The 25,527-nt window shown below is 38.5% G+C and overlaps 1 protein-coding gene across 10 annotated transcripts in view; it reads left to right on the top strand.

Annotated features, from left to right (window-relative positions):
- Positions 1-25,527, top strand: part of TRAPPC8 (trafficking protein particle complex subunit 8) — a 115,396-nt gene that overhangs the window by 56,024 nt on the left and 33,845 nt on the right. For all 10 annotated transcript variants that reach the window (XM_050941915.1, XM_050941914.1, XM_050941912.1 and 7 more), the window contains 9 exons: positions 4,358-4,582; positions 10,458-10,566; positions 15,025-15,219; positions 15,440-15,570; positions 17,182-17,253; positions 17,726-17,852; positions 20,433-20,590; positions 21,218-21,660; positions 24,922-25,066. In XM_050941915.1, the coding sequence (XP_050797872.1) occupies positions 4,358-4,582; positions 10,458-10,566; positions 15,025-15,219; positions 15,440-15,570; positions 17,182-17,253; positions 17,726-17,852; positions 20,433-20,590; positions 21,218-21,660; positions 24,922-25,066 (1,605 nt within the window). The remainder of the gene's footprint in view (positions 1-4,357; positions 4,583-10,457; positions 10,567-15,024; positions 15,220-15,439; positions 15,571-17,181; positions 17,254-17,725; positions 17,853-20,432; positions 20,591-21,217; positions 21,661-24,921; positions 25,067-25,527) is intronic.

The raw sequence follows: 25,527 nt of genomic DNA, 5'->3' as shown, positions 1-25,527 counted from the left end.
CGCAATACGCCAGCTGAGGCCTAACCAGCGCAGAGTAAAGCGGAAGAATGACTTCTCGTGTCTTGTTTACAACACACCTGTTAATGCATCCCAGAATCACGTTTGCTTTTTTTGCAACAGTATCACACTGTTGACTCATAATAAGCTTGTGGTCCACTATGACCCCTAGATCTCTTTCTGCCATACTCCTTCCTAGACAGTCTCTTCCCATTCTGTATGTGTGAAACTGATTGTTCCTTCCTAAGTGGAGCACTTTGCATTTATCTTTATTGAACTTCATCCTGTTTACCTCAGACCATTTCTCCAATTTGTCCAGATCATTTTGAATTTTGACCCTGTCCTCCAAAGCACTTGCAATCCCTCCCAGTTTGGTATCGTCCGCAAACTTAATAAGCATACTTTCTATGCCAACATCTAAATCGTTGATGAAGATATTGAACAGAGCCGGTCCCAAAACAGACCCTTGCGGAACCCCACTTGTTATACCTTTCCAGCAGGATTGAGAGCCATTAATAACTACTCTCTGAGTACGGTTATCCAGCCAGTTATGCACCCACCTTATAGTAGCCCCATCTAAATTGTACTTTCCTAGTTTATCTATAAGAATATCGTGCGAGACTGTATCAAATGCCTTACTAAAGTCTAGGTATATCACATCCACCGCTTCTCCCTTATCCACAAGGCTCGTTATCCTATCAAAGAATGCTATCAGATTAGTTTGACACGATTTGTTCTTTACAAATCCATGCTGGCTATTCCCTATCACCTTACCACCTTCCAAGTGTTTGCAGATGATTTCTTTAATTACCTGCTCCATTATCTTCCCTGGCACAGAAGTTAAACTAACTGGTCTGTAGTTTCCTGGGTTGTTTTTATTTCCCTTTTTATAGATGGGCACTATATTTGCCCTTTTCCAGTCTTCTGGAATCTCCCCCGTCTCCCATGATTTCCCAAAGATAATAGCTAGAGGCTCAGATACCTGCTCTATTAACTCCTTGAGTATTCCAGGATGCATTTCATCAGGCCTGGTGATTTGCAGGCATCTAACTTTTCTAAGTGATTTTTTACTTGCTCTTTTTTTATTTTATCTTCTAAACCTATCCTCTTCCCGTAAGCATTCACTATGTTAGACATTCCTTCAGACTTCTCAGTGAAGACCGAAACAAAGAAGTCATTAAGCATCTCTGCCATTTCCAAGTCTCCCGTTACTGTTTCTCCCTCCTCACTGAGCAGTGGGCCTACCCTGTCCTTGGTCTTCCTCTTGCTTCTAATGTATTGATAAAAAGTCTTCTTGTTTCCCTTTATTCCCATAGCTAGTTTGAGCTCATTTTGTGCCTTTGCCTTTCTAATCTTGCTTGTGCATTCCTGTGTTATTTGCCTATATTCGTCCTTTGTAATCTGACCTAGTTTCCATTTTTTATATGACGCCTTTTTATTTTGTAGGTCACGCAAGATCTCGTGGTTAAGCCGTGGTGGTCTTTTGCCACATTTTCTATCTTTCCTAACCATCGGAATAGCTTGCTTTTGGGCCCTTAATAGTGTCCCTTTGAAAAACTGCCAACGCTCCTCAGTTGTTTTTCCCCTCAGTCTTGATTCCCATGGGACCTTACCTATCAGCTCCCTGAGCTTACCAAAATCTGCCTTCCTGAAATCCATTGTTTCTATTTTGCTGTACTCCCTTCTACCCTTCCTTAGAATTGCAAACTCTATGATTTCATGATCACTTTCACCCAAGCTTCCTTCTACTTTCAAATTCTCAACGAGTTCCTCCCTATTTGTTAAAATCAAGTCTAGAACAGCTCCCCCCCCCGGTACCTTTTTCAACTCTCTGAAATAAAAAGTTGTCTGCAATGCAGTCCAGGAACTTATTGGATAGTCTGTGCCCCGCGGTGTTATTTTCCCAACATATATCTGGATAGTTGAAGTCCCCCATCACCACCAAATCTTGGGCTTTGGATGATTTTGTTAGATGTTTGAAAAAAGCCTCATCCACCTCTTCAACCTGATTAGGTGGCCTGTAGTAGACTCCCAGCACGACATCACCCGTACCCCTTTTAGCCTAACCCAGAGACTCTCAACACTTCCGTCTCCTATGTCCATCTCCACCTCAGTCCAAGTGTGTACATTTTTAATATATAAGGCAACACCTCCTCCCTTTTTCCCCTGTCTATCCTTCCTGAGCAAACTATACCCATCCACACCAACATTCCAGTCGTGTGTATTATCCCACCAAGTTTCAGTAATACCAACAATGTCATAGTTGTATTTATTTATTAGCACTTCCAGTTCTTCCTGCTTATTACCCCTACTCCTTGCATTTGTATATAGGCATCTAAGATACTGGTTTGATCCTGCCTCCCAGTTTTGCCCTGACCCTCCTTTCTCTCTGCCATTATAGCCCACGCTCCCTCCTGTTTCCGACCCATCTCCCAGGTCTTGTTCCCCACTTACCTGTGGGGTTTGCTCAGCTGTCCCCGTCGAACCTAGTTTAAAGTCCTCCTTACTAGATTAGCCGGTCTGCGCAAATAAGGCCTTTCCCCTCCTCGAAAGGTGAACGCCATCTCCGCCTAGCAGTCCTTCCTTGAATAGCATCCCGTGGTAGAGGAAGCCAAAGCCCTCCTGGCGACACCATCTTCGCAGCCAGGCATTCACCTTCCTGATGCATTTGTCTCTGCCCGGGCCCCTACCTTCGACAGGAAGAATCGAAGAGAATACCACCTGCGCTCCAAACTCCTTAACCTGTACTCCCAGAGCCGTGTAGTCACTCTTGATCTGCTCTTGATCTGTATATAAGCTGCATCTCCACTAGGGGGATTGCCAACATAGCTTTACCAGGTGTATATCTATACTGTTTAAGTGCAGACAAGGCCTTAGGCCCTCCGAGCCTCTTTTCCCACTTGTAAAATGGAGATAATACATCACAGGGTATTGAGAGGATAAATACATTAGTTGTGAGGCACTTAGGGTCATATAAGAGAGGAGAGAGATTTGACCTTTAGGCATATATACAGCTCCTGGAGTGTATGTTTCAGTATTTTAGCACTTCCAAGTGCATGCATTCATCAAGATAGTAGCCATTACTGGATATTTTAAAATATATTGCATTAGAGTTTAGATTTAATAGTGAGTACTGCTGTGCTAATTTAGATGGAAAAGGCCAGAGGCGTTACTATAAACCAGTCATTGTCCAACATTAAACATTGTTAAGTGAGTTCCAGGGTTTGGTACACAGATACTTCAGTCTGCTTAGTCCCGTGGCAAAAACATAATTAAAAATCTTTTAAACATTTATTAAAGATCTAGTACGGAAGGAGAATCAGTTCAAGCATTTGAATTGTAAAGTATTAAATAAGGCTTTCATTTTAACTGCACCTCTTTTTCTCTTTTTCCTTTTCACTGGACAGGGTTTTTAAAGGAAAACACCCCCTTGTTTGACAGTCTCTTAGATGCTACTAAAGGTGGCAATAATGTCCTTTGGCGGCGGGGGGGGGGGGGGGGGAGAGAAGTTAATTGAGATAAGCTGCTGTGTTGAAGTCCTTTAATCCCAGAAGGTGTTGGGGATTTAGCTGGGGCTGGTGAAGTCCTCTGGCGCTCTCTCTCTCTGGTCTGGTCTGGTCTGGTCTGGTCTAGTCAGGACACTTCTCAGGATCAGGATGATGGAAGTCTGGGGTCCCAGGAATTAGTGGGGATGGCAGCCATCAGAGTGATGTTGCTCCAGTAGCCTCCATCTGTTCTCCTCTGATCTTTTTGTTCTTTCGAGAGTTCTTCTCTCTCTCCCTGCCCCCCCAAAATCATCTTTTTTGGAGGGAGCGATGGGTGGAATACCCCATCCCTTCATATTTTTTTCCGACAATTAGGCCTGATGTCCAACACACCAATTTTAGTTTTTTAACTTTTGGCTCTATCTGTCTGTCATCTGTCTAACAAACATAATTTCAGCAGTCCTTGGATTATACCAATATGGCCTTTTTGGTTTAGAGTAATCCAGTTTCTCTGTCTGGTTTTCTTGCATCTTTTCCCATTCACGTTTGTTATTATACATTATTGTGATGTTATGAATTTACACTCACTTTTTACAGTTTGTAGGCCCAGTTGTCACAACAGTACTGTTGTTATAGCAACAGTCTTTCCATTCACCTCTGGGTTAATGCTGACTGGATATTGTGTTGTACCCCCTTGCTTGCATTGCTCTCCCACCTTCAATAACAATTTAAAAAAAATGTTGAACTAAAATCTTTGTTGATGTAAATGATTTCTCTTTTTTGACTCTGTTTGCTAACGTTAAAATTGAATTGGTTCAATCACACAGTAATAATATTTGAGGAACAGTTTCAGTTTCAATTTCATTTTCTTGCAGAAGAAACATGCCCTGCGTTGCTATTGTCAAGCCATGCAAGTTTACAAAGGGAAAGGTTGGTCTCTTGCAGAGGATCATATTAACTTCACAATTGGTCGTCAGTCTTTTACACTTCGTCAGCTTGATAATGCTGTGTCTGCCTTCCGGCATATTTTGATCAATGACAGCAAACAACCTGCTGCTCAACAAGGGACCTTCCTCAGAGAATACCTTTATGTTTACAAGGTAAGATGTACATTTTTTTATTCTTAAAGATTAGCTTAAAATTCTGTTAACTAATAATCATTTTACATAAAAACAGAATTCAGTGACTTAGCACTTAGAGTATCTTTTCAATTCTAATGTAATTCTTCAGTTTCCAAGCTGAATTTTACTACGTATTTGAATAATTAAAATACTATATTTTCACCGCACCGATCTTATGCCTATTATAGCACGGGTTCTAAATTTCTTTTGTTCTGAGGTTCCCCCCTCACCCCCCCCCCATGCAACAAAAACTCCACGGCCCATCTGTGCCACAACTACTGCTTTTCTGCATACTTAAAAGCCAGGGCTGGCATTGGGGGATAGCAGGCAGGGCAGTTGCCTAGGGCCCCATGCCACAGAGGCCCCCACAAAGCTACATTGCTCAGGCTTCGACTGTGTCGGCCAGCATGAGAAATGGAAATATTGGGTTCTGCAGCTAACTCAGTCATCCTCACCTTCATTTTCCTTTTTGTTTGTAATCTGGAAAAGAAAAACAAGCTTTCCTGCTTTTCCAGCTCCCAAACGATTTCTCAGTTTGGAATGAATTAGTCCAAAGAGAGAAAATATTCTTTCTACACCAGCAGAAGAAGCTACTGCTGTTAAAAGTGAGATTATCACTTCAACGGTCTCTGAATCCAAGCACTTAAATGACTTCCTCCAGTTCACTGGTGTGACTTTCTTTAAAACATCATTAGCAAACATATATTTCTTGAATGCTTCACCCTTAGCTCTGAAGTTTATTGTAGTTGGCATTATGGAGAGATGGTTGCTGAATGTCCATATCATAGCTAACTCCTCTTATTCAGCAGTTAAGGTTTGACCCTGGTGACAAGTATTGAGAATATTTGCAAGAAAATGAGCTGGAGGTAGTGTTTTCCCCATCTGTTTTTTCATGCTTGTAATTTAACTGTCATAGCATATTTCTCTCTTTAAGATTTCACTCATTTCCTTCCAAATTTCAGCAGCATCAGCAATAAAACAGCTATTTCTCTTCATTTTGTTCAAGGCTACAGAAATAAGGCTTCCAGGTACTCCGCATGTGTTCAACATTTCTCTTAAGCCCAGTGTTGAGAACATTGCCATCTATTTTTTTCACTATTTTGTTCACACACTGTCATCAGATTAGTTCTTAATATAGTGCTCAAAACAGTCGGCTACTGAGTTCCATCACACATCTTGTGGGAGAGTTAGCTTGGCTCCTCCCACTTTTTTCAGAGCAGCAGTTGTTGCAAAGTGGTTGTTATGGAAGTATTTTGCAATTTTAACATTAGCCTTTATTTCTGGAACACAGAAGTCTTTGGCTAGGAGATGCATCAAATGCGCACTGCAACCGTATTTTATTCGCTTGGGACTCTCTTCTAAATTTCTTCTCATCTTGGATACATCTGCAGCATTGTCTGTGACCAAGCTGTGTACTAGACATTTTGAATTTTTTTCCCACAGTTTATTATAGATTTTACTGCTGCTACTTGTAAGTATTCTGCGGTGTGTGCATTTCCTAATGTATCAATTGTTTCTTTAAGGAAAACATTCCCTTCTTCTGTTACACAAGCACATACAACCGGATCATTGTGGAGAAGACTCAGGGTAACAATTTTACCCTCTAGATCTTTTGCACACTGCTCAATGTCTTGGATATGCTTTATCCAGCAATTTGCCTGCGACATCTGCTCTGTTGGGTGGACTGTATCCTGGTCTTTATGACTGAACGATGTTAATGAAGTGTGGGTTTTCAATCGTACAGAAAAGAAAGTTTGTTACATAAACAAACTGGGCAATTTTTTCATCAATTACCTCTTTTTGTAATCTGCTGGTTCTTATCACAAACTTATCTATGGTTGTTTCTGGATGATAGAGATTTTTTTTTTTTTGGTACAGGTGATATACTGTGCTTATGTGATATACATGATGTGACTGAAACACTATCATTGACTGATAACTGTAAAACTATAAAAAATGATGGTGATCTTGAAGTCTTCAGAATCCTGTATGTTGAGGATGGATTCTCCTAAACAAAATGTCAATGCAGTTATTTAATTTTTATTACCATACTGTTCATTTAGTATTACTCATTGCATTCACTGACACTCAATACTACTTTAAAAGTGAAATTGTAAAAGGAAGATCTGCCTATTTCAATTATTTATTTTTTATCACAACTGCATTTACAATGATAGTACCATAGAGGAACAACTATATTTTTGGCTCAAACATGAGAATTCAAGAATAGTCCAGAAGGAAGACAGGCAGTCCTTAAGAAAGAAGTATGAAAAAAAAAAAGTTTACCAACCTGAAGATTCTGCATGTTCAGACACGTTCCTTTCATCATCTTCAACGCAGCTTCCTGCCGAGAAGGAACACTTCTCATGATGATGTTTCTTTCGGGCAACCAGGCCTTGCATTTCTTTGTTACACTGTTTGCATTTTGCACGCATGCCTGTCTTACCCACAGATAAAGGTACTTCATTAACATATTTCCAAACTGAGTCTCTTTATGGCCTGCTGGCATTATAGGTTTTCCCTTCTAACTAGAGAATGCTGTGGTAGATCTCAAATCAATTAAGACTACACTCAGAAAGACCTCAAGACTTCTGGAATATGCTGCTCAAAGAGTTTCACTTTTTTGTTTCTGTTGCCTGTCCCTCACTTCTCACATTTGTCTCCAGACTTCTTGTCCAGATCTATTCTGCCCCCAACAATCTTCTATTCATTGAAATTTTTGAAACTTTGCACTTTTAGAGAGAGGTAAGGGATTGACTCTGGGTACACAAATTTACAGAGGGACAATAGGGTTGAGCTCTGTTATTTCTCACTTCGATATTTATTTTTATTTATTTAAAAACATTTTTACTGTTAACAAGCATGTTATCTCTGGAGACACAAATCCACAGTTTGAGAACTGCAAAAGTAAGCATCTCTGATGGTTGCTTCTAGACTGAGCACTGAGTCCCATTGGGGAGATAGAAAGATTAACCTAAGTAATCTATACAGAAGCCCCTGAAACCCCATAAAATTGGGTCCCTAATCCACGAACTATTGGAACTCATTTACAAAACTTTTCTTAAACATTACAGGAATTTATTGTCTCATACTATAGAATTAGAATTTATAATCCCCATTCCATGATGAGATATCTTTGAGCTATAAAGTATCTTAATTAAAACTATCTTTAGGTTTTTTCCTCAAAAAGCATTTTTTCAGATTTTTGATTTTGTTTTAAATCATTTTTATCCACCTTGGTAACCATTAAAGTTAATTGGCAATCTTACTTAACTCTTATTTCATCAAATTTAAAAAAAGTACCTGACAAGTTATAAAAGTATTACCAATGTGTACCCTTGGGTATTTCAAACCTCTGTTAGAGAGGGTAGCGAATAGAATTCCTGGTAGTGAATGGGTTTTTATTTCCAAATCTACTTAGCATTGTTCACTTCTAATTCAGCGTCAATATGCTTAAAAGAATGCCACAACTGCAGAAAATCACCATGGATTAAATTAATATATGCTTTAGGGGAATCTAGACTCGAATTTCCAGCCAGCAATGGGGTAAAGTAATTCTAAGATGATGTATTGCATCTACTTGATAGTAGGGTGTACCTGACTTTGAAACATAGTATACCATATGCTCCTGGGGGAATTCTGTGCTATTGAGCATGTGCAGAATTCAAGTCTGGTCACAGAATTTTTTTCCTACTCAAAATACATTCTGCCCAAGAAGTGCTTCAGTTCAGCCTTTCACCCACCAAAGGCTGCTGTGGTGCCAGAACAGCCAGCAGCTTGAATGCAGCTGGCTGCAGGCTCTTCTGGCACCACAGTGTCCTCTGGTGGGCAAAAGGCAGAACTGCAGCACTTCTTAGGCAGAATGTATTTTTTTTCAGGAAACATAATATTGTGCACAGTAACCCAGAATTCCCCCAGGAGCAGAAGTTCATCAGAGCACGCTGCTTGCGAAGACAGGGTAGAACGGACAGACAGAGTGGGACACACTTGTCTGCTAGTGGCGGGGGGTGGGGGTGGGTACAAACTCCAGTTCAGAATGACTAGTGAGGGAGATTGTTGGGGTGAGGGCTCAGAAGCTAGAGGGGGTGACAGCATTAAGCCAGGAGCTGAATGGGAGTAGTGCTGCAGGGCCACTTGGGGGCAGGGATACATGGGGGGTTGGGGCAGATGTGCCTGACTGAATGGGAGAGGCTTGGGGTCAGCCAGGGTCTGCATGGGGGAGGCTCCCCAACTCCTTAACAATCCCTCCTACCCTACCCCAACCCCCCCACCCTGTTCCATACTTCTCCCACACACACCCAGCAACCACAAAGTTCACTCAAGGCTCCTTCGTTACCCCTGACTCCCCCAAGCCTTTGCACTGCTTCTGACAGGTGCAGGAAATATGTTTCTGTATTATAGTTTAAATGAATTACTCAAAGTTCTGTATTAATATGCCTGGCAAGAAATGAACAAACAAATAGTCAAAAAAATTACCAGAATCTTTTTTTGTTTGCCTGTATTGTTACAGACATACTTGCTGACAGGTATTTTAAAATAAATTACCAAAATATTTGAAACTGTCATGATTATATTGGGTTATTTTAGCAAATAAAATATACAGAATTTTCAAATATTGTGCACAGAATTTTAAATTTTTTTGGTGCATAATTCCCCCAGGAGTAACCATAGAATGAATGCACAGTGCACACAGTACCACTTTCTGCACACAAATTAAATGTCAACTTGAAAAGCTTATTTAAAAAAAAAACATATCAAATAGTTAGCAAATTGTATATGTATACCATAAATATTTTAAAATTAGTATCTTCTTTACCCAGAATCCTGAATTAATGAATTCTTTGCAACTATTGACCTAAAATACTCCAAAAAAGCACAGAGGAGAGAAGCTGATGTCCACATGTTTTGCTTATAATTGCTTTTGAATTTCCAGCTATATTATAGCAGTAAGCTTACAAATATTAAGTTAATATTTGACAGCTTTGCAGATTCAAAATCATTAATATACCTGGAGACTTAATTAGGAATGGTTCCACCTTAACCTGGATTTTAGAAATATATTATACATACATGCATGGTTCTGTTTTTCCAAAACATCTTTGCACTATAGCAACCTATTTTGAAGGGGCCTTCTTAGAGGGCTATTAGATATTTACTGTTGTCCCTACTACCTGCATAGAGAAGATTAAATTCAGTGAGATGGATCTTGGTGTCTTTGCGTATGATTAGGATTTTGTAGCTTGTATGCGACGACAAACTTTTCTTTGTTTAGTAGGAAAGATCAATTTGAGAAATAGTATCTTAATTTAAAATGTAAAAAAGGAGGGAAAGTGCAATAGATTATTTATTTTAATTAGCAATAATTGGGTATGTGAGCTTACATCTCACAAATAGAGTGCAGTATAAAGGTGGGTATCATTTAAAATTACCCAATAATACAGAGCCAATGTACTTGGTTACTAAATATTGAAACAAAGGAGAGAACTTTACAATTTAATGTGTTCATCAAAAGCCTGTTGACAAAGTTAAGATTAGAGTGGTGAATTAAAATGCTGATTCTTTTATTTACAAATCTTTTAATAGATTCCCCACTCTTAAAATAGGGAGCTAGGTCCACTCCTTTCATTTTGCTGTTTAATTTTTTGAGTTTTTAAAACTATTTCGACAGTTTAAAGTTTGTGCAAAGAAATGGGTAAAGCATAGCATAGATGCAGATCTAATTTCTTTGCTTTTTATCAATGCGTAGCAACTGAACTTGTAAGTTGGTCTCCAGTTTTTGAACACAGATTGTAAAAAGCATATTTATGTAGGTGCAATGCATTTAAGAAAAAAAAATCCTGTCATCTTATTCCAGAATGTAACTCAGCTATCACCCGATGGCCCTTTACCACAACTTCCTTTACCATATATTAACAATTCTGCAACACGAGTATTCTTTGGACATGATCGACGACCAGCAGAAGGTTAGTGAATTTTCAGTGATTGTTTGATGCAACTGTTTTATGATGGACCAAAAGAGAGATGAATAAGGTAACCAGAAGAAACTTCAATGTTTTTTCAGCCTAATCAGTCTTTTTCTTTTCCATTCTTTGTCATCTCAGCTTTATATATCTCATAAGTTAGTTTTGTAGGTCAAGCTTATTTCTCTTGTTGCTGATTACTGAATTATATTAAATTTCCCTCAAAATCAAGGGAGAACTTTGGGTTTGAAATGCTTTCACCCCCTAAGTTAGGATCTTATCCTTGAGGTACAATCAGTACCCATTTCTAGGGCCTTACCAAATTTACAGTCCATTTTGATCAATTTCATCGTTAGGAGGTTTTAAAATTGGTTAATTTCACATTTTCAGGTGTTCATATCTGAAATTTCATGGGGGGCCCAACCCAAAAGGTACCCAGAAGTGGGTCTGATCTTCCCCGCTCTTCCCCCAGCTGCCATGCAAGGGAAGGACAAGTCCTGTCTCACCTCAGCCCAGCAGGGACTCTCAGCTAGGAGCTCCCTGGCTAGGGCGCTTCCAGTAGCTGGGGGATATCGGACCCACCTCCCCAAGTCTTCTCCAACTGCAGGAATCTCCGGTGCTGGGCAGGGAGCTACCTGCAGCAGGGAGAGGCACTCAGAGATGGGTGTGATCTCTCTCACACTCCAGCACTATGCAACGGAAGGACAAGTCCTATCCCTTCCCAGCCCAAAAGGGACTTGCAGCTAGGAGCCCCTCTTAGCTGGGGCACTACCAGCAGCCAATGAGAGATCAGATTTAATGGGGAAAGGCTTATTTTATGGTTTGAGACACATTTTTCACAGCCGTGGAATTGGAAGGACTCTACCAATTACCCTCTATTTTGATTGTTTCTAGTAGCTTGGGAGTAGCTACTAGGTATTCCAGTGTGAGTCCATATAAACATCATGAAATGGGTCCTTAAATAATTACACCTTGTGGAAACTTGGAAATGAACATGATATATGCTTATTTTTAAAAGGGTATTTACAAATAAAATGAAAAGTTTTGTTACTAATACTTAATCATCTGCTCCTTATTCTCCAGTATGCCACAACTATTTCCAAGCCAAATAGTTATGTCAGGAGCAGAAGGTTCTGATGCCATCAGAAGCAGAATTAGCAGCCTGGGGAATTTGCCCCAACCAGAGATTTGTATTTCTTTGAGGGCCTTTGTACATTCCGACTTCTGTCTTCAGCTATTCAGTATTATGTATTAATAATAATGTAAGGGAGTAACTAGAGTTATTTCTAAAATATGTCAAGGAATTCATAAAGGGTAGGTGGACTTTTTTTTTTTAATGGAATGCAAATCAGTATACATTAATAGGATGCCTGAAGCATATTTCTCGAGTTCTGTATCCATAATCCTTAAGATATTGGTCCTCTTAGCTCTGATTGCTCAGTCTGTGGGTTTCCTCCTGGATCCCTTTAAAGTTCTATCTTCGGATCTCCCTTTGCCATCTTATATTCATGGAGCACTTAGATCCTTAACCTTATTGATGAATGTGGGCACAGCAGACAATTACAGGTGATTGTAAGAAATTCCAGAAGGGGTAACCCGCTAAACTAGTTTGTTGGTGTGCTCTCGGTCTCCCCAGCTGATGAGTTCAGGCTTCTGATTGGCTGGAGTGATGGACCTAGAGTTCATAGGAACTGAAAACTCCCACTGTTTCTTAGACCTCCAGTCAAATCAACCCAGTTAAGTGGCTCTTTTCAGTGACACCAACAAAAGAGATCCCTGGCTGACCCCTTGTATCGTCCTTTTTAATTTCCAAAAGGGCAGGTTGATCTTGCAATGTCCCTCCGAGGCAGTCTGAACACTTCTACATCTGTCTAGTGCCAGGCTTTGTTAGTCTCAGCCAGTGAAATGCTGATCCACCATCATCTGTGATCTTCCATTCGCTGAAAGTATGGAACGGTTGACCAATATGGGGAGGTTCTTGAGTGTGGAAGAGAACTTTCAAAGGAGCTGGACTTGGACTGTACAGGGCAGTCATTCATTAGGCAAGAATAGCTATGGATCTAGAAGTTTCAGAAATAATTTGACATTGCTTTTCTTCAATAAGTTCTGCACATAAAATCATACATACAAAAGAAGTCCTGGGCAAGATTTTTTTTAATATATGTTGCTTATAAAACTCGGCTCTTAGGGGTAGGATTTTCAGAAGTGTCTGAATGACAGTGCAAGTCCCACTGAAACAGTAGCCTTTAACTACTTGAGCATGTCTACATGCCTTGTCTATACTAGACTTTTAAAACACATTAGCCATGTGTTAACTAACGGTGCTAACATCACACTTTAAATCATAATCTAGGCACGGTCAACAGGCCTGTGGAGTTTATATATTTGGCCATTAAAGGTGTCAGTACTGAAACTTTTTTGCCAACCACCACACTGTTACACCAAAAACTGAAGAAAGTTTGAAAGATAAATAAATGCATAATGTCCAAATACTTTTCACTCTTTAGTATATGTAACTTTCAAAAGTTAGTAAGTTATGTACATATACTAAGGGGGAACATATTTCCTGTCACTTGAGGGAATTTTAAAGTTTAAATGTTAGGAAACCTCCATTTAACTAGTTCTAGAGCATTTTCTTTCAGAATTGACTTATTGGCATAAAATTTACAGAAGAAAAAAGATTTTCCTAGCCTTCTACATAGTGGTATAAATTATTTTACTTGATTCTTTTTTGTAAATAAGTGAAACATGCTTTATGTAGTGATTTTTGTCTGAACAAAATGTGATGTATTTATAGTAGAGTAGTAATGACTAAATTGTACTGTGTATTTATGATCCTTGGGGGAACTATGTTAAGTAGGCTAGGAAAAGAGAGCACAGAGACAAATTGAAAAAGATGAGTGATTGTTCTTTCTTAAATGGCTTGGATCCATATAAAAGTCTTTATGAAAACAACTTTAACTGAGGAAATGTGTAAAAGAAACTGTCTTGATGCCGTTATATATGCTATGTGGTAGTGTTCAGGTGAAATAGTAGTAATGTTAAAGAATAAATTAGCCTGAAAAATAAGAGAATGTAAGGAGATCCAAAAAAGGTCTATATTTTGCAATAATGTAGAGGAGTGTTAACTTGAGCATGATTTTTATGAATAATTGAATGATCTGTACTAAGTTACTGAGCAAGGATAGAAATATTTATATTTGACAGTTAATAGCAATGATAAAATTTTAGTTAACAATGTAATCATGTTTTGGATTAGGTGTTATGTAGCATTCTGAACTTTTAAAAATATTAAAATTCAGTTATACAAAATTTTATAACCAGAGTATCTTCTTTGTAACAGGATTTATTACAAGCCCATTTTTTAGATGCATATAATGAGTAAGAGTATATGTTGGTCTAGATTGGCATCGAGTGTTTTATTCTGAGAGCCAGTTTGCTTTAGTAAATTTCCAAGAGGTGTGGGTTAGAAGGTACAACACTTGCCAAGGATGACCCTCAGATTTGTTACTGGAATATGTCCCAAATGTTCTGAAAGCGTTTTCTCCACCCTCTGCTATTCGTGATTGAAAGCCTACACATTAATGTTTACATCTTCTGTGTCCTTCCACCCCCATTAGGTCATCACCAAACCAACTCTGGGAAACATTAGTGAGATCTTCATAATATAATACTTCCTTGTTTCTTACACGTTTTATTGCCCAATAGAATTCTTTATATAGGCATTAACTGTCATTGGCATTTGAGTTAGCTCCATTTAAAATGATTTGGGTAGTCAGAATCTCAGAGCTATTGATTCAGGCCCAAGCAACCATTGCTGCATTGGTTACATGCTTCAACTTGTGAAGATTTTCTTCACAACCATAACAGATTTCACATTTTAAAAATAAAAGCAAAGACTTTGAACAGTTGAGAGTTCTGCCTGCACTGTACACTTTGGGAATCATAATCTTAAACTGATTCTGTTGATCTGTGTGCCAAATAGCCATAATACTTACCTGCCTCCTCAGGTAAAATGTCTGAAGTGTTTTGAGATTCTCAGATAAAATGCTGAATGCAAATTAAATATCTTTTTCTGTATTTTAGTGTAGACTTTTAGTCTGTTTTTAGTTCATAAACTGAACTTTTGCTGTTGTAAATTAGTTTAGTTTTTATTCCACTTGCACACTTAAGCGTGTGTATTTAAAAAAGATTGTGTGCAACTCTTAAATTATCTGCACCTACATTTTAAAATCAAATGGCTTGAGAAAATGTGAATATATTTTGAGTGTATTGTACTTCACAAGTGCACGTGAGTAAAGTATCTCACATGACCCACTTGGGAAGTGATATCAAATGAATCAGATATAAAAATTGATTAGGAACCTTGGGCCCCTGGCAAGTTGCCAATACAGCCCTTTATGTTATAACTGTTGTGCACCACTCTCTTATGCCACTTAATTTTGATTTATTCTCTATTAGGTGAAAAGCAGGCAGCCACACATATAAGTCTTGATCAGGAATATGATTGTGAATCTTCTCACCAATGGAAGGAGCTTGAAGAACAGGTTGTGGCTGTGGTTAACAAAGGAATAATACCATCAAACTTTCAACCGACGCAGTATTGTTTGAACAGCTATTCAGATAACTCCAAGTTTCCACTTGCTGTAGTAGAAGGTAAATTTATAGCATATGGATTCTTTAAAAATCAAAGGTCTTTAAATGTAATCTGCAGGAAGTTTTCCATTGCTGTCGTGGAACTAACCAAGCTACTTTTTGTGATATGGCTTGTTTGAGGTGAATATTGAGTTTCAGATCGTATTAGGAATATATAGCCTGTAATCACTTGTTGAAATTTGTAGTCCATGTAAAGTACATAATAGCTTTTTCTTAATAGAACCAGTAACAGTGGAAGTAGCCTTTAGAAACCCATTGAAGGTTCCACTTTTGTTGACTGATTTATCATTGCTTTGGAAATTCCAACCTAAAGATTTCAGTGCAAAGCATAATGGAGCAACAAAAGAGTTGGTGAGTAATTAAGAACATTTAACTGTTGCCGAACTATTTTTTACAATTTAAACAATTTTATTCTTAAATGTACTCTTCTGTGGCAGAATATTGAGATGTTGCTTTTATTAAAAAGGCAATATTTGTCAGCAAATACCATGAGTTACTACAGTTATTTTCTGCTGTAATTTTGGGGGGGGGGGGGTTTGGGGGAGGGTGTCTGTTAAAAGCTGGCAAATGCTTTTAAAGGTTTTACACTATTCAGTGGTAAATAGTGTAAAAGTTTGAAGCACAGATATTATGTAAAGTATTTCTAATCTCTGATTTTAACAAGATTATTTAAATTACACACCCTTTGAAGTAGCTTGAGTCATCTGTTCTCAGATAGTTGAAGCGTGGCATAACAGCAGCAGGGTGAAACTTTTTATGCATTCTTAACTTTTGCATCAATACCTATTTTTTCTTACTACACCTCTACCCCAATATAACGCGACCTGATATAATGTGGTAAAGCAACACTCCGGGGTGGGAACAGCTGTGCGCTACGGCAGATCAAAGTAAGTTCAATATAACGCAGTTTCACCTATAACATGGTAAGATTTTTTTGGCTCCTGAGGACAGCGTTATATCGGGGCAGAGGTGTAATTAGGTAGGATCACTTAATCTGCATATTTATAATTAACATCTGCTATGTTTATAATCAAGTAATATAACTCTGTGGCCAGTCGATTCCTTATGTTACATTTGAATTTGCTTAGCTTTTCAGTTCTCATTGGCTTTCTTTTAACATAAATTGTTTCATGTAGTCTTTTATGTAACATGGGTATTTTCTGATACCTTTCATTATTATTTTAGTAGCTTCATAATCAACCCCTTGATATTTAAAATAACCTGTACTTATAATGGCACTTTGGATAATGTCTCTTGGCAGAATTTCCTCTTAAAATGACCCTTCTTATTGAAAGAGGTCTGTCATAAAGTTTGTTGTTCTGAAACGTTTAATACATTTGTCATATCAAATTGATTTCCTGTGAAAAGGTGTTGTTTAGACCACTTTCTTAATCTTTCAACTAATTACTGTTTTTACATGATACTGTAGTCCCTCAGTATTAATGACTGATTATTTCTAGCCAACCATAGAAAGAAGCAACTTCATACTTGTGGTTTGGCTAACTTTCTCTTTCAGAAACCTCCTTTTTATTTGCTGTGCCTGGGGTACAAGCCTATGTAACCTCTGTAATTCTCAATGAAATCCATATTCAGAGCTGATCATCTCACAATATGTGATGAATCTCACATGCACTGTCATGATATAAACAACAAAATTGGTCTCTGGAATGCTGTTCATTAATGAAGTGGCTCACTAGGCCTAGAAGGTTGATCAGTGCTTTAAAAATTACCTATCTACCTTAAAAGTGGTAATAAAGGGAGTCTGCTGGCGCTGGTCGCATTTCTACAGGTCCCTGTTTACAGTTTCAAATTGTGCATTCTTTTGCTTCTTTGAAGTGCCCTAAAACAACCCACTGTTGCAGGAACTAGTATTTGTAGCAATTTAGTTCAGAGGAACATTGTGAATAAGGAAATAAAAACAGCTCTTCAACCAATTGCTTTTTTCCCTCCCTTCCTTCCTAGGGATGTGGAAATGACATGATAGGAGCTGAAGTAATAGCTGAGTTCTTAATTAATAGCGAAGAAACAAAATTGGTAAGTAGGTAAATGTTTATATTTACACTTTGAATGTGCATTATCCAATATTGTATGTTTAGGTACAATTTATTTCTTAGAAATGAAAGACAAGTTTAGATATTCTATCAGACAGAAGTAGTTCCATTTGGAATAATTTCCTTTTACTGCAGTGCTTGGTACATCAGTATTATCCTTTGTTTTTAAGATCTCTAACAGGCTAATTCCAGATTATACATTTTTCTTTCTGAAGAGATTTTTTTCCTATGTGCTTGATGATTTTCTGCTGATGTGCAAATGAACTATTCTGCAAAAATGTAAAAACAAAAATCTTGTAGATATTGAGTTAGTTACAATTAACACTTTTCTGATTTAAAAGTGCATTATTATATAATGTTGCTATGAATTTTTGTAAAAATGGGACATTGAATATAAAAAATAAGTGGATTTTTTCTTAGTAGCAACAACAACAAAATTTAACATATCTCCACAGGCAAGACTAAAGCTCTTTCCCCATCAAACAGGGGAGCTACATATTCTGGGAGTCGTTTACAATCTTGGCACTATTCAGGGTACTGTGATGATAGATGGGATTGATCCTTCTATTGGATTGCAAGCAGGTAAGGATATGGCATTCCCCTGAGAAATGGCAGAAAATCTTAGTTTGTACCACAGAATAGAACTGAAGTCTGCCAGGTAAACAATGGCAGCTGGTGGTGGTGGAAGGAGCATGTCTAAAGAAAGAGGGAGAGACTGATAAAGTAAGTGGACACAAGTGGCAGACTGAAACAGCACATAGAAAGAGGATGGAAGGGAAGTAGAGGTTTTCTGTTGCCTAAACTACTTTTCCTTCAGCATTTGTATCCTAGGTTTCAGAAAAAAACCAGGAAAATTTAAAAATCACATCTAAATCAAAACAAATTCACATTTACTATGTTTTGCCTTCTTTAGCCTTTGCAACTTTCTTCTTCTCTAGAATCCCTCTCCATTTTCTTCTCTTCTAGCTGTCTCCTCCTATCTCAATGCCACTTGAGCTTTCATCTTTTCCACCTGTTTATAATCACCAGCTTTTTTTCCCAGTATTGCTTTGAAAATGTGAACTTCTCAGGCATAGTTTGTTGTCAAGCTATAATTTAATCAGATTTGATATGACATTAAAAATTACTTCAGCCAAGGACTTCTTAAAAGGTTTCAATTGTCACCCCTTTTTCCTTTCCTAAAACATGCTATTCCTTTGGATACATACTTTGTATAGAGTAAGCTGGGTTAGTGGTTCTTACTTTTTAGTCTTTCAAAACAGAGCTCACTAAATGTGGCCATCTATCATGTTTTACACTCCTTTTTACTTTGACCAGTGTGGGTGGACAGTGGCGTGTTCTGAACTGCTTTCATAAAATTTTTAACTTCATTTCAAAATAGGTCTATAACTTTCCTCCTTCTTTCTAAATCATCTTCCAGGAAAGATTTTGTTTTCTAACTTTATATGGAAGTTCAATTAAGGTTAGGAGTGAAAAAAAAATATTTTGCTATTTTATGCCTGTGTGATTGGTCTCAACCCAGTTCCTGGTTAAGAACTGTCAGAAGACCCATCTAACTGGATTTTCTGACATTTCTGCCAGGATAAGAATTAATTAGGTTAAAAATTGAACTGTATTGTTTTGGTCCTTCCAAAACAGTTGAGGCATGGCTTCTATGCAGGTGCAGATTGCACTGCCAGTACAATTCCTGTTTCATGAATACTAGTCTCCAAGGGTGCCATTTAATCTGTAATAATTAGGGCCTTACTAAATTCACAGTCCATTTTGGTGAATTTTACAGTCGCAGGATTTTAAAGTAATCTCATGATTTCAGATATTTAAATATGAAATTCCACTGTGTTGTAACTGTAGGGGTCCTAACCCAAAAGGAGGATGTGGAGGCATCACAAGATTTATTGTAGGGGGGTTGTGGTATTGCTACCCTTACTCTTGCCATGCAGCTGCCGGCAGTGCTCCCTTCAGAGGTGGGAGCCCAGCTATGAAGGCAGCACCACCGCCAGCAGCAGTGCAGGAGTACGGGGGTAACATGGTATGATATTGCTTTCCAAATTTTTCTGTACTGCTGCCTTCAGAGCTGGGCCCTTATCCAGCAGCCACCACTCTTCGGATACCCATTGCCACCCTTACTTCTGCACAGCTCCTGGCGGTGCTGCCTTTCAGAACTGGGTGCCTGGCCAGCAGCCGCTGCTTTCCGGCCATCTAGCTCTGAAGGCAGCACCGAAGTAAGAGTGGCAATACTGTGACCCCCCTACAATAACCTTGCAGCCTCCTGTGACCCCCTTTTGGATCAAGATTCCCAGTTTGAGAAATGCTGATCTCCCCTGTGAAATCTGTATAGTATAAGGTGTCGGGGAAAAGACCACCACCCAGTTGATTTGATCAGACAGCCTGAGACGCCTTTATTTCATACAAGCATATATGCAGGGAGAGACAGCATAGACCAAACGCAAGAGGCTGGCTGCTGCTCTACATGTTACAAATTTTACCAGGCTTATAAAGGTTAAAACCACAAAACGTAGCACGCTGGTTACACATGTTATTTGCCTTATTTGGAATATAATGATAACAAGCAAGCTGACCAATTAATTTTCCATGTATGGCAAAACCCCAATCTTCCATCTATGGCTTTTCCTGTTATTCTCTTTGCCAGTCAAGTCTGCGGTTTGACCGTTCTATTACTTTTTCTTATAACTCAGCTGTTATAACTAAACAGATCTCCTGGTTCCCCTTTATCCAATTCTAGTTCCTCTTTTTGGGGCCCTGACCACATCTTTTTGCCTCAGCGTGCCATTTGTACAGAAAAACAAGTTTAGCAGGAGTTAAAACTCTTGCTTCTAGCTAAGGGCCTACTCTTACTTTATTTTCAGCAAAAAAGCCTGGGGCCTTGGGTAAGGTGGGGTCGAGGGGTTTCCCTATCAAAGGTAAAAGTACACAGAAGACCAGATTTCATGGTCCATGATGTGTTTTTCATGGCTGTGAATTTGGTAGGGCACTATTAATAATCATTATGTTCACACTTAAAATGAAAAATAGTAAATGGTTTTCAAGTATATCTTCTTTTTTAGAAAGCCATGAAATTGAAAGGGTTTGAGGCTAAAAAAAACAAGTAGACAATTTTGTTTATGTAACTTCATGGTTTCAAACTGCTGGTTGTTATTTCAGGAAAGTTTGTCTATAATGGGATGTCTGTACGAGGACGACAGGACTTAGAAATTCAGGGCCCTCGACTTAATAATACAAAAGAAGAAAAAACATCCATTAAATATGGACCAGATCGACGTTTGGATCCTATTATAACTGAGGAAATGCCCTTGTTGGAGGTATTTTATATTCTCCCCTGCTAATAACTTGAGCACATAATCAAATGTTCAGCTGTACTTTTATAAAACAATAATATTCTTTACTTTTGGTTTAACTTTATTTATAGCATTGCGATCTTTTGACCTAACATCCAAAATGGCAATCTTATAAAGGGGCAGAATGTAGTGGTTTATGTAAGTCATTCTTTTATAGCTGTACCAGTTTTTCCAACTACCAAGTTTGTATCTAATTCAGGTGAAACCTCAGAGTTACAGGTATCATCACAAATTTCTGCCCCTGTTGAAGTATAGACACTTCTGCCAGAATTTGAGTTAAGACAACTTTATTAGTAAAAGCTGCAAGAAAAAAAATATATCTGGCAAATTAGCATTTTGTTTTTCCTATATCCAGTAGCAAAACCTAATTTCCCAAAGTAGGGCCTTATTTCCTGAGTATAAAGGGGGTCAGGGAAAGCAAAAATGAAACAGAAAAATCCCTTCATTTACTAGGGTTCAGTGTGATTCCCTTTACTGTTAAATTTAACATTGACAAATTTAGTTTATAAATACTGTGGTGGCTTCAAGTTATTTTCAGAAATCTGTTACTATTAAATTGTTAACCTTATAAATTTTTTCCCCCCAATGCAGGTTTTCTTTATAAATTTTCCTACAGGGCTGCTCTGTGGCGAAATCAGAAAAGCATATGTAGAATTTGTGAATGTGAGCAAGTGTCCTCTTACTGCATTGAAGGTTGTATCAAAACATCCAGAATTTTTTACTTTTGGTGGAAATACTGGTGTTTTAACACCGCTGAGTCCATCAGCTTCGGAAAACTGTAGTGCTTATAAGACTGTTGTGACAGATTCTACCTCTGTATGCCCAGCACTGATGTCATCAGCTTCTTCTGTAAACTTTGGGCTTGGCACAGGAAGTCAGCCAGAGGTGATACACATCCCACTTCCTGACTCGGTCCTCCTCCCTGGGGCTTCAATCCAGCTTCCAATGTGGTTACATGGACCAGATGAAGAAGGGGTTCATGAAATAAACTTTTTGTTTTACTATGAAAGTATTAAAAAACACTCAAAAATGTGGTAAGATTTTTTAACTAGCTTTTTCAAACTACATTAGGTTTTACCTAGTAAACTACTTGACACTAAATGTATTTAGGTATGTTAAATACTTCTGGACTCAAGTGCCCTAAAAATGAAAGTGTTGTCTAATTGGTGTCTAACTTTGCTGTAGTAGTAAAGCAAAGCATAAACATCAGTGGCTATATATTACGCTGACCTCACTGCTTGCTAGATTAACTTTCTGGTTAAATTGTCAAACTGATTGAAAAATTGCTCTGTCCAAAACACGTGCAAAGTACTACACTCATGAATGAAAGAAATCTCCCTGAATTCTTAGCAAAGGACAATGTACGTGAAGTCAGCCCTTCACCGTGGAAGCATATTTAGTTCTGGTTAGTGGGTTGTCTTGCTTTCCTAGGGGAAGAGTGTGTGGAGTGGTTGGTATTGGATACTGTAAAAGGGAAGCTCTGTCCACATCAGAGCCTCAAGGAAGTTTGCTTTCAGCTCAGAACTTGGCCAGCAGTTCCAACTTATTAATTTCTTCAACCAATAATCAAAAACAAATAGCCTTTTCACAAAAACAAAATCACAGTAGTCTCTTTTCATTTTCTTACTCAATATATTTGTTTTGCCACTCATCTGAAGAGAAGGCGGCCGTACCATTTGTGATGTTTTTCTATACCTCCTTTTTATTTTTTTTATTTTTTTTTCGTGTTACCACTTACAAAATACCAGCTAATCAGGTTGACGTAGGCAGGAAGAGATTGTTCACACTGGAAGAATGACAGGAGACCAAGGATGTGGATTAATTAAGCTGCACCTTTTATTTCCTTTTAATAGCTAGGAGTATACGGAAACAAATTGTACAGTGCAGGGAGGAGGGGGTCAGCTCTCTGCTGTTCAAGATGTAGGGGCGCCAAACCCACTTCTGCAGATCCGATAAGGAGTGCTTTCCTTTAAAACCTTTTCCAATCCGTATTACCTGATAACCATATCCCTTCCATACAGAGTTCCTGCGTTGGATATCCGCCAGAAGAAGCCACCAACAAAATTCTGGGCTGCCTCCCCCCACTCCATTACCGCTCCAGATTCCCAAATATCCACAGATTCCTTCTTCCTTTTTTCCCTTGTAACAGAGGTGAAGCACATTTAAATCCAATGTCCACTCCCAAGGTTCCAAAGAGTGCACAAGATGCATCAGCTGGTCCCATAACATGCCGTTCCTTATTGTGCCTTGTTCCTCTGGTTCTACAGAGAGACTTATACTGCTTCTCAGGTTCAGTCCCTATCCTGGCTAATACAGTTGAGGAGTAGTAGCAGATAGGGGCTGAGTCTTTTGTAAACAGTGTGGTTCTTTAGAGCCTATCAGTTCATCAAGCGTCAGTTGTCCAGACCATGGAGGAGTGAGCCTTCAGGAGAAACTAGTGAACCAATACATTCACCTAACATTTTAATTTCTATCTGCTCATAGATCAGAGTGGAGAATTCAGTATTTTCAATCCCTCTCTTCTTTTTCTGCCTTTCATTTTTCCCCCTTCATAACATATGTCCTGGCTGGTTCTTACAGTTTCAAATCAGTGCAGGGATGTTCATATTCTTGGCTTGCTGCACCTTCTCAACCTCTAGCTTTACCTAGATTAAGTCACTGGGACTTGGGAGATCTGAGTTTTGTTCCCAGTTGTACCAATGCTTCCTATGTGACCTTGGACAACTTACGTAGTCATTTTCACAGTTCCCCATCTGTAAAGTGAGAATACTTCACTACCTCAAATAGATGTTGAGGATGAATTAATGAGGCTGAGCTACTTGTATATTATAGTGATGTTGTCCATAAAAAGCACCTAGCTACAGTTCAGATTACCTGTTAAATCTAACAGGAGAAGAGCTCTGTGGAGCTCAAAAGCTTGTCTGTCTCACCAACAGAAGTTGGTCTAATAAAAGAGATTGCCTCTCCCACCTCGTCTCTCTCAAGTCTAATAGAAGTGAGTTCTGTAAACTGGACTGAAGAACTTTGTCGTTTAGCTTCCTATAAGTTACCCATCCTACAGGCTTAAGTGGGTTGTGTCCACAGAGCATATACTGTAACTGGATACATACCATCAAATATTGATTGACTTTGCTATGAGCATATTATACTTGTGCTCTGTGAATTTCACAGGCCTCCTGTCATCTTCAGAGTGCAGAGAGTCTCAGTGAAAGGTCTACAGAACTCACTTTCTGGTGTATTGCAGAATACAGGCAGATCTGCTGACCTTCAGAAAATTGGTCAAGTTGTATCTTTTTGTTAAGTACTTGTTAGCTAGAAAAATATAAAGCTCACAATAGTTGACTTGCTCTTTCACTGCTAACAGGGTTAAAAATAAGCCTTTTTTTTTTTTTTGCTGGAGTAAGCAGTTTAAGATTCTGGATGCGCACAGGTATCAGATGTTTTTGAATGTGTGGTGCCATTTGTAGTCTTTTTGGACTAAAACCACACTTTAAAGTGGTCGCATATTCAGCATATGTGTGTGACTATAGCTAATTGAAAGTTGTACTTTTCAAAATACAGACTGATATATGGGAACTTTGGGCACTAAAGAAATTAACGTATTTTGTTTATCAGCACTGAAGTACTCACTAGATCAGGGGTCGGCAACCTTTCAGAAGTGGTGTGCTGAGTCTTCGTTTATTTACTCTAATAAGGTTTCGCGTGCCAGCAATACATTTTAACATTTTTAGAAGGTCTCTTTCTATAAGTCTATAATATATAACTAAACTATTGTTGTATGTAAAGTAAATAAGGTTTTTAAAATGTTTAAGAAGCTTCATTTAAAATTAAATTAAAATGCAGCACCCCCCAGACCAGTGACCAGGACCTGGGCAGTGTGAGTGCCACTGAAAATCAGCTTGTGTGCCGCCTTTGGCATGTGTGCCATAGGTTGCCTACTCCTGCACTAGATTAACACTTAAAATTTTGACCAGCAGTTATAAACTCCTCCCCCACCCCCACATCTGGCTAGATCTGAACCTGTGTCAGTGTTATAGCTCTTGTATTTACATTCTCCAGAACCTTGAGCCTAATCAGTAGTATAGGTTTTCAGAGACTACAAAGATGTGTCAACTTGCTGCATCTTTTATCTTGGTGTGGGAGATGCTATATAGCAAAGAATGTCTTCTCAGCGGGAGCTGGAAACAAATTTATGGCCTGATTACACCTGCTTTTAAATGTAAAAGCATAATTGTTAATGAGAATTTCTCTGATAAACCAGTATTGCAATTTAGAACCTGATGCTTTCTTTCTAGTCATAGAGTATTAAGACACACTGCAGTTATTTGTACCAGCCGATCTTTGAATGTTCGAGCTACTGTCTGTAGAAGTAATGCCCTTGAGGATGAAGGCAAAGGGGACAATATGCTGGTGTTTGTGGATGTGGAAAATATCAATACTGTAAGTTTGTTTAGAAAAGGGGATTTTATTTTGTCTTTATACTCTTTTACCAAGGTTTACTCTCATGGCTGCATGTCTGGATAGCATATGCTTGGTCTGCTGATAGACAAGTTTCTCTTTAGCGTGCTAATTAAGACAAACTATTTTGCAAAACAGATTTATTATAAACATGAAGTTCTAAGTGAAACTTGCTCAATAAAATGCATTGAAACAATTTAGGACTCTTCAACTACAAGTGGAATTTCACTAAATCAAAGTTCAGTGTAGACAAGTTCCACTGTAATTCCTCCCTCCCCCCAAATATGCTTTAGGAACTGTGATAGGTGTCAGTTTTTATTTGACTTGAAAGGGTGTACATTGTAAGTTGCATTTGAAGCATTCTTGATGCCCATCAGTTGCAAGCATGGATAACCAGCTCTGAATTGCATATCTAAGCCTTTCATTCTATCACACAAGTTTTG

The sequence above is a fragment of the Gopherus flavomarginatus genome, chromosome 2 (genome assembly GCF_025201925.1).
Source record: "Gopherus flavomarginatus isolate rGopFla2 chromosome 2, rGopFla2.mat.asm, whole genome shotgun sequence".
NCBI lineage: Eukaryota > Metazoa > Chordata > Testudines > Testudinidae > Gopherus > Gopherus flavomarginatus.
Note: the sequence above shows the minus strand (reverse complement) of the source record. Positions and strands in the feature narration are given on the sequence as shown.